Below are 10,515 nucleotides of genomic sequence, written 5' to 3'. Positions count from 1 at the left end.
AGTTTTTCTTTAAGAAGCCTCCTGTTCTCCACTCATTACCTGTATTAACTGCACCTGTTTGAACTCGTACCTGTATAAAAGGACAACCTGTCCACACACTCAATCAAACAGATCTCCAACCTCTCCACAATGGCCAAGACAGAGAGCTGTGTAAGGACATCAGGAGATACAATTGTAGCCTGCACAAGGTCGGGATGGGCTACAGACAAATGAGGCAAGGCAGTCTTGGTGAGAAGGAAACAACTGTTGGCGCAATTATTTAGAAAAATGGAAGAAGTTCAAATGAGGTCAATCACCCTCGCGTCTGGGTCCATGCAAGATTTCAACCTCGTTGGGGCATCAAATGATCATGAGAAGGTTGAGGGATCAGCCCAGAACTACACGGCAAGGACCTGGTCAATGACCTTGAAGAGACGCTGGGGACCACAGTCTCAAAGAAACACATGTAGTAAACACTACGCCGTCATGGATTAAAATCCTGCAGGCACGCAAGGTCCCCTGCTTAAGCCAGGTGCATGTCCAGGCCCGTCTGAAGTTTGCCACATGGAACATCTGATATCCAAGAGGAGAATGGGAGAAGTCATGTGGTCTGAATGAGACAAAAATACGAGCTTTTTGTTCTAACTCCACTCGCCGTGTTTGGAACGGGAAGAAGTATATGAGTTACAACCCCAAGAACCACATCCCAACCGTGAAGCATGGAGGTGGAAACATCATTCTTTGGGATGCTTTTTGCAAAGGGACAGGACACTGCACCGTATGAGGGAAGGAATGGATGGGCCATGTAATCGCGAGAACTCTTGGCCATCAACTTCCTTCCGCCAGATAAAGGCCATTGAAGATGGTCGTTGCTGGGTCTTCCAGCATGACAACGACACGAAGCACACAGCCATGCAACTAAGGATGGACTCCGTAGAAGCATCTCAAGGTCCTGGAGAAAACTGGCTAGCCAGTCTCCAGACCTGAACCAATAGAAAATTCTTTGGAGAGCTGAAAGTCCGTATTCCCAGCGACAGCCCCGAAACCCTGAAGGATCTGGAGAAGATCTGTAGAGAGTGGCCAAAATCCCTGCTTGCAGGTGTGGTGCAAACCTAGTCAAGACTAAACAGGAAACGTATGATCTCTGTAATTGGCAATACCAAAGTTTCTGTACCAAATATTAAGTTCTGCTTTTCTCATGTATCAAATACTTATGTCATGCAATAAAATGCAATAATTATACTAAAAATCATACAATGTGATTCTGGATTTTTGTTTTAGATTCCGTCTCTTCATAGTTGAAGTGTACTATGATAAAAAATTACAGACGCTCTACATGCTTGGTAAGTAGAAAACCGCAAAATCGGCAGTGTATCAAATACTTGTTCTCCCGCACTGATATATTGTACTCTCTCCTCTCATTCTCTCTGTCTGGTCTCTTATTCTCTCTCCTCTCCTTGAGAAAATGTCATTATGCATATATTTATCAGACGAACCTTCTGTGTCTCAGAGATAGTACTGTGGTACATCCCAGGTATAATTATCAGATATCCCTGTGTCTCAGAGATGAGTACTCTGGTGTCTCAGAGCATAGTACTCTGGTACATCCCAGCATATTATCAGATGATCCTGTGTCCAGAAGATAGTACTCTGGTACATCCCAGGTATATTATTCAGACGACCCTGTGTTCTCAGAGATAGTACTGTGGTACATCCCAGGTATATTATCAGACAACCTCTGTGTCTCAGAGATAGTACTGTGTACATCCAGGTATATTATCAGACGACCCTGTGTCTCAGAATAGTACTCTGGTCCCATCCCAGTATATTATCAGACAACCTCTGTGTGTCTCAGAGATAAGTACTCTGGTACATCCCAGGTATATTATCAGACGACCCCTGTGTCTCAGAGATAGTACTTGTGGTACATCCAGTATATTATCAGACAACCTCTTGGTCTCAGAGATAGTACTGTGTTCATCTCCAGTTATTATCAGACGACCCCTGTGTCTCAGAGATAGTACTCTGGTACCATCCCAGGTATATCAGACGGCCCTGTGTCTCAGAATAGTTCTTTAATAGTGCACTTAGAGACTGAAATCTTTATAATACTGCAGACAGTGAATAGGTTGGTAGTTTTAGAAAAAGCAAGTAATTTCCTAGAAAGTGAAGAGCACATAGAGATCCTATTTAATTCTGTAGAGGAGGCATGCACCAGGCTCTTTCTGTTGAGTACATTACAAAATGAGATGCAGGCAGAACAATAGCAACATAAGAACCCTGGAAGGAGAGGAGAGGAGGAGGTAGGAGACGAGGAGGAGGAAGGAGGAGGAGGAGGAGGAGGAGGAGAGCTGCTGTGCTCAGCAGAGGACTACTCCTGTCATTTCTTCAGATTGTGAAACTGAGTGTGAAACACAGTCGCAGATGGACCTTCCCCCTCCTTATTTCTTCTCGTCCCTTCCCTCCCTCTCTCTCTCGCCTCACCTTTCTCCTGGTTGTGATGGTGAGGAGCCTGGTTTTCTTGTGCTTGAAGGAAAAACCAACCAACCAGCAACCAACCAAACAGACCAGAGTACTATCTCTGAGACACAGAGGTCGTCTGATAATATACCTGGGATGTACCACAGTACTATCTCTGAGACACAGGGGTTGTCTGATAATATACCTGGATGTACCAGAGTACTATCTCTGAGACACAGGGGTTGTCTGATAATATACCTGGGATGTACCAGAGTACTATCTCTGAGACACAGGGTCGTCTGATAATATACCTGGATGTACCACAGTACTATCTCTGAGACACAGGGTCGTCTGATAATATACCTGGGATGTACCAGAGTACTATCTCTGAGACACAGGATCATCTGATAATATACCTGGGATGTACCAGAGTACTATCTCTGAGACACAGGGGTCGTCTGATAATATACCTGGGATGTACCACAGTACTATCTCTGAGACACAGGGGTCGTCTGATAATATACCTGGGATGTACCACAGTACTATCTCTGAGACACAGGGGTCGTCTGATAATATACCTGGGATGTACCACAGTACTATCTCTGAGACACAGAGGTCGTCTGATAATATACCTGGGATGTACCAGAGTACTATCTCTGAGACACAGAGGTTGTCTGATAATATACCTGGGATGTACCAGAGTACTATCTCTGAGACACAGAGGTCGTCTGTAATATACCTGGGATGTACCACAGTACTATCTCTGAGACACAGAGGTCGTCTGATAATATACCTGGGATGTACCACAGTACTATCTCTGAGACACAGGGTCGTCTGATAATAATACCTGGATGTACCAGAGTACTATCTCTGAGACACAGAGGTTGTCTGATAATATACCTGGGATGTACCACGGTACTATCTCTGAGACACAGAGGTTGTCTGATAATATACCTGAGATGTACCAGAGTACTATTCTGAGAACACAGGGGTCATCTGATAATAATACCTGGGATGTACCAGAGTACTATCTCTGAGACACAGGGGTTGTCTGTAATATAACCTGGGATGTACAGAGTACTATCTCTGAGACACAGAGGTTGTCTGATAATATACCTGAGATGTACCAGAGTACTATCTCTGAGACACAGAGGTCGTCTGATAAATACCTGGGATGTACAACCAGTACTATACATTATACTGTCCACAGTCACCTGGTATGACCAAGTTGATGCTAAGGTGTTGACATGATTGACAGTTCCTCCTACCATCTTTTCGTCTCAAAAGGTAGAAATTAGAGAGTGAGTGGGGTCGAGTGAGGTGCTCAAAGTACTGTGTGTGCACGTATTTAAGTGTTCGTGCCGAGCTTCAATGGTTGTGTATGTGTGTGTGGATGACTTTGACTGTGCATGTGTTTGAGTACATTCCAGTAGTGTGTGTGTCTGTTTGTGTGCGTTGTCAGTTTTTGTATGTGTGTAGGCATGTGTGTGTCAGGGGCAGTGAGCACAGCAGGGTTGATTTCTCGTCAGAAGCAAACAGAGGAGTGGCTCATTGTGAGGCAGGGCTACATTAGGACAACTCTTAAAATAACTTCCACTGTTATTGTTTCTGCAGACAGCACCACAGTACGAGAGGAAGAAGGAACGGGAGGTGATATTGGACGCATGTATACAGTATGCAGATTTATGTTTAAAATTGTCAGTATACCCATAGGCGTTGAATACTCGCTTCTGATTGGTTTGAAGGGCATTCTAGTGCGTGCATTTATTTCGCCTTATAAACTGGGTGGTTCAAGTCCTGAATGCTGATTGGCTGAAAGCGTGGTGTATGAGGCCGTGTACCATGGGTATTGACAAAACATTTCTTTTTACTGTTCTAATTACCTTTGTAACCAGTTTATAACAGCAGTAAGTCACCTCGGGGGTTTGTGGTATATGGCCTATATACACGACTAAGGGCTGTATACAGGTACTCCGTGTTGCGTCGTGCATGAACAGCCCTTAGCCGTGGTATATTGGCATATTCCACACCCCCTTGGGCCTTATTGCTTTAATAATACACTGATTGTACATAACAATAGGAACACCTGCTCTTTCCATGACATAGACTGACCAGGTGAATCCAGGTGAAAAGCTATGATGTCACTTGTTAAGTGCACTTCAATCAGTGTAGATGAAGGGGAAGAGACAGGTTAAAGAAGGATTTTTAAGCCTTGAGGCAACTGAGACATGAATTGTTTTGTGTGTCATTCAGAGGGTGAATGGGCAAGACAAAATATTAAGTGCCTTTGAAGGTATCGTAGTAGGTGCCCGGCGCAACGGTTTGAGTGTGTCAAGAAATGCAACGCTGCTGGGTTTTTCACACTCAACAGTTTCCCGTGTGTATCAAGAATGGTCCACCACCCAAAGGACATCCAGCCACTCTGACACAACTGTGAAGGCATTGGAGTCAACATGGGCCAGCATCCCTGTGGAGTCAACATGGCCCATTTTGTCTTGCCCATTCACCCTCTGAATGACACACAAACACAATTCATGTCTCAGTTGCCTCAAGGCTTAAAAATCCTTCTTTAACCTGTCTCTTCCCCTTCATCTACACTGATTGAAGTGCATTTAACAAGTGACATCATAGCTTTCACCTGGATTCACCTGGTCAGTCTATGTCATGGAAAGAGCAGGTGTTCCTATTGTTATGTACAATCAGTGTATTATTAAAGCAATAAGGCCCAAGGGGGTGTGGAATATGGCCAATATACCACGGCTAAGGGCTGTTCATGCACGACGCAACACGGAGTACCTGTATACAGCCCTTAGTCGTTGTATATAGGCCATATACCACAAACCCCCGAGGTGACTTACTGCTGTTATAAACTGGTTACAAAGGTAATTAGAACAGTAAAAAGAAATGTTTTGTCATACCCATGGTACACGGCCTCATACACCACGGCTTTCAGCCAATCAGCATTCAGGACTTGAACCACCCAGTTTATAAAGGGAAATAATGCACGCWCTAGAATGCCCTTCAAACCAATCAGAAGCGASTATTCAACGCCATGGTATACTGACAATTTAAACATAAATCTGCATACTGTATACATGCGTCCATATCACCTCCCGTTCCTTCTTCCTCTCGTACTGTGGTGCTGTCTGGCAGAAACAATAACAGTGGAAGTTATTTTAAGAGTTGTCCTAATGTAGCCCTGCCTCACAATGAGCCCACTCCTCTGTTTGCTTCTGACAGAAATCAACCCTGCTGTGCTCACTGCCCCTGACACACACATGCCTACACACATACAAAAACTGACAYGCACACAAACAGACACACACACTACTGGAATGTACTCAAACACATGCACAGTCAAAGTCATCCACACACACATACACAACCATTGAAGTCGACACGAACACTTAAATACGTGCACACACAGTACTTTGAGCACCTCACCTCGACCCCACTCACTCTCTAATTTCTACCTTTTGAGACGAAAAGATGGTAGGAGGAACTGTCTCAATCATTCAACACCTTAGCATAACTTGGTCATACCAGGTGACTGTGGACAGTATAATGTATAGTTACTGGTTTTTGTTACATCCCAGGTATTATTATCAGACGACCTCTGTGTCTCAGAGATTAGTACTCTGGTACATCTCGGTATATTATGCAGACAACCTCCTTGTTGGTTCTTTTCAGGGGAGATAGTCACTCTGTTACATCCCAGTATATTATCAGACAAACCCCGCTGTTCTCAGAGATAGTACTCTGGTACATCCCAGGTACTATTATACAGATGACCCCGTGTCTCAGAATAGTACTCTGTACATCTCAGGTATATCTATCAAGACAACCTCTGTGCTCAGCAGATTAGTACCGTGGACATCCCAGCGTATATTATTCAGACAAACCTCTGGTCTCAGAGATAGTACTCTGGTACATCCCAGGTATTATTATCAGACGACCCCTGTGTCTCAGAGATAGTACTTGGTACATCCCAGGTATATTATCAGACGACCTCTGTGTCTTCAGAGATAGTACTGATACATCCCAGGTATATTATCAGACGACCTCTGTGTCTCAGAGATTAGTACTCTGGTACATCCCAGGTATATTATCAGACAACCTCTGTGTCATCGAATAGTACTCTGGTACATCCCAGGTATATTATCAGACGACCTCTGTGTCTCAAGAGATATACTGTGTACATCCCAGGGTATATTATCAGACGACCCCTGTGTCTCAGAGATAGTACTGTGGTACATCCCAGGTATTATATCAGACGACCCCTGTGTCTCAAGATAGTACTGTGGTAACATCCCAGGTATATTATCAGACGACCCTGTGTCTCAGAGATAGTACTCTGGTACATCCCAGGTATATTATCAGATGACCCTGTGTCTCAGAGATAGTACTCTGGTACATCCCAGGTATATTATCAGACGACCCTGTGTCTCAGAGATAGTACTGTGGTACATCCCAGGTATATTATCAGACGACCCCTGTGTCTCAGAGATAGTACTCTGGTACATCCCAGGTATATTATCAGACAACCCCTGTGTCTCAGAGATAGACGTCTGGTACATCCCAGGTATTATATCAGACAACCCCTGTGTCTCAGAGATAGTACTGTGGTACATCCCAAGGTATATTATCAGACGACCTCTGTGTCTCAGAGATAGTTACTCTGTCTGTTTTGGTTGGTTGCTGTTGGTTGGTGTTCCACTATCCACTGCCAGAGCACTCATTGAAATCCAGGTGCCGCTTCAGTTTTTCCCCATCACTATATACCACGTGGTACAGAAGAAGCAAGGTGGTAAGTGAGGCGTCCTGTCAGTGTATTGATATCCATAGGTAGACAACGCTTGCAGGAAGCATGGTGGAAGGAGACGAGAATACCCCAGATGAAAAAAAGCCCCCAAAAAATCCCAGAAAAATATGCACCATTGTGAGGATGGGAGAGGTTTTCCATCTGCAACTTGATGAGTTTCAAATTTTGCCTACTCTAGTTTCATCACTCATTAAGCTGAAGGCAAATTGAACAGGGAGTTGACGATCAAACTACTGCTTGAGGCACAGCCATGCTTTCTCTGTTCCTTCCTCCTTTCCCTACCTCCCTTTCACCTCACATACCTCCCCCTACGTCTAACAACGTACACTACTTCCCGGTCCCTTCTCTTCCACTAACACGTTCACAAGGGGTTCTTACTGTTGCTATGTCTGCCTGCATCTCATTTTGTAATGTACTCAACAGAAAGAGCCTGGTGCATGCTCCCTCTACAGAATTAAATAGTGATCTCTATCGTCTCTTCACTTTCTAGGAAATTACTTGTTTTCGTTAAGAACTATCTAACACCTATGTCACTGTCTGGGAGCTTATTGTTTAAAGTATTCAGTCTCTTAAAGTGCACTATGAAGACTATCTCTGAGACACAGGGGCCGTCTGATAATGAATTTTTTCTTTAAAGACAGCCTCCGGTGACTAGTTCCTCCACTCATTACCTGTATTAACTGGGTGCACGCGTTTACGCTCTAGCTGAACTCGTTAACTCACTGTTATTAAATACAATGACTAGCAGACTCGATCACGAGGCGACCTCTGAGTACTCAAAGAACTAGATAATTCACTAAACCCTCTCGGACTCCCCACAATGGCCAAGACCCTAGTACCACAGGATACGAGCCTTATTCTTCTGAGACCAACAGTAGAATCATCGGAGAGGATATAAGTATCTGGTATAAGTATTACCCTGCGGAAACCTGCAGCCAAGGCTGGATGTTACGCCACGGCTAGTTACTATCATCTGCACGACACAAGGGACGCGTCTGCAAATAATATGTTATATCAAACACGTGCGGATCATGACTTAGTGGTTACCAGAAGAAGTAAACGTGATCTACATAAACGAACACAAGAGCGTGTGTGTTGTGCGCTGAAATTTATCTAGAATAATTACCGGTGAGAGAGAAGTTCAAGATGACGTTGTACCAGGTCAATCACCTCGGTCTAGGAGTACTGTATCTCGTTCGAGATCCCCAACAGGGGTCGATCTGATTAGGAGCAATGATTATTATCCCACCTCGTGTGGGGAATGTGACCCACGGCAGTTACAAATCTAATCATCTCTGTGATCGAACAAATTGACAGAGAGGTTGTCTGAAGGAATATACCAAGTGGGGTGATGTACCAACGAAGGGAGCTACTCTCTGGAGACACAAGGGGTGCAGTCGCCTCCAAGTGAAATTCTAAATACAACCGACATGGGGGAACCCTAGGATCATGTACCCAGAATGACCTGAAAGAGGAGCAATGGGACCACCAAGTCTCAAAGGAAAACCATGAGTATTACTATCCTCTGAGACAACAGGGTAAACACCACTAACTCATCTTGATAATATACCTGGGCCGTATGTACCCAGATGGATTAAATCCTGAGTACTACTCCAGTGCTCGGACGACACACCCACACAGAGGTGTCCCCCATGGCGCTTAAGAACGCTCAGTTGACTGATCTCGTGTGAGACCACAGGGAATCTGTCAACAGTCCCTCGTCATTGAAATAGTTTTGCCCTAATATATACCGTGGAGACCATCATCGGATGATCCACTGATACCACATGTACTGATGCTGCTAGTGGAAGAACATCAGAGGCATCGTCTGATAAATATAGGCATAATGACATTTCTCAAGGGGAAATGCGAAGAAGCGTCATGGTTAGGGGAGGTCTGATGAGACAAGAAGAAATAAAGATAGAGGACAGCTTTTTAGCGGATCTAAGACGTCACTCGCCGATGTTTGGAGGAATAGAAGGAAGTATGAGTACAATGAACCCGCAAAGATACAGCCATCGAGACCAGAACGTGAGAGCTACCATATAGTACTAGTGGCATGGAGGTGGAAAGAGCATCATACACTGTATGGTGAATAGCACTTGCCGATTTTGGCCGGAGATGCTTGTTTTTTCTCGCTACTTAAATACAAAGCATGGGGATGGTACAGATCGGCAGTCTTTAATTTTTTATTCATACCGGTTGCACACTATCAAACTATCAGACGTATGAAGAGCGGAGAGCGGAAGGTCCTAAAACAAAATCCAGAAAATCCATTGTTAGAAGATTGTGCTTAAGTAAGTAATTATTCGGTGCATTTTATTGCAATGAAGCAACACATAAGGTGTATTTGAATCTACATCCAGAAAAAGCCAGAAGGCTTAATACGATTTGGTACAGATTCGTAAACCTGAAAGAACCATCAACCCTGCCTTTGTCCTTCCTGCCCAGGTAATGCAATTACAGAGACTCATACGTTTCTGTGACTTCTTTGACTAGGAGCCTTCACGTATTTGCCACCCAATAACACCAGTGGCAGCCGCTCAGGAAGGGATTCGGTTGGCCCGTCGAGCCTGCTGGCGCTCTTCCAGCCATTCGACACATACACGAGATCCTTCTCACGAAGACATCACCTATCAAGGCCGACATGTTTCCGGCCAAGGGGCTGCTAAGGGAGTGTCGGCGGCTCACGGCACTACCTGTCGCAACGGGAAGAATCTCTTCTCCCAGCTCACCGTCTCCTCAAAAGAATTTTGTCTACTTGGGGGGTTCACGGCTCTGGTGAGAACTGGCTAGCGCCACCACTACCAGGACCTTGAACCGATGTGTCTCCTCTCTATTCGGTGAGCTTTCCCCGACGTCCTTCAGGAGCACTCCTGTTTCTGGCCATGTGTAGTGCTGTCGTTTTTTTTCCGTCGGTCTTTTCTTATTATAGTTCATGCGGCGCAAAACCGATACGCCGATAGAAAGAACCTTTTTTGGAGGAGCCTGTGAAAAACGTGCTCCGTATATTGTCCCAAAGCCTCGACTATTCCCCCCGAAACCTCTGCTCTTACTTGAGAAGGGGGAATACTAGGAGGGGGAGAATATCCTGTTTGTTTAACGTGGAGGAGTAGGGTGCCCAAATCCCCTCTGATGGATGTGCCGAGATGTGGCCAAGAGTCCGCGCCATTGTTGGTGCAAGACGCTTCATAATGTCCCCAGTACACCTACGAGGCAACACCGATCCATCCTCCCCTTCAATACCATGATTC

The 10,515-nt window shown here is 44.8% G+C and overlaps 1 protein-coding gene and 1 pseudogene across 1 annotated transcript in view; both read left to right on the top strand.

Moving 5' to 3' along the window:
* LOC139028981 (ribonucleoprotein PTB-binding 2-like) overlaps positions 1 to 966 on the top strand; it is an 82,217-nt gene extending 81,251 nt beyond the window's left edge. Inside the window, exon 6 of the mRNA XM_070447702.1 lies at positions 826 to 966. Coding sequence (XP_070303803.1) covers positions 826 to 966 — 141 coding nt within the window. The remainder of the gene's footprint in view (positions 1 to 825) is intronic.
* Positions 1 to 10,515, top strand: part of LOC111976125 (inactive tyrosine-protein kinase transmembrane receptor ROR1-like) — a 505,588-nt pseudogene that overhangs the window by 374,917 nt on the left and 120,156 nt on the right.

Source organism: Salvelinus sp. IW2-2015, linkage group LG16 (assembly GCF_002910315.2).
Source record: "Salvelinus sp. IW2-2015 linkage group LG16, ASM291031v2, whole genome shotgun sequence".
Taxonomy (NCBI): Eukaryota; Metazoa; Chordata; class Actinopteri; order Salmoniformes; family Salmonidae; genus Salvelinus; species Salvelinus sp. IW2-2015.
The sequence above is the reverse complement of the archived record's forward strand: the minus strand, read 5'-3'. Positions and strand labels throughout refer to the sequence as shown.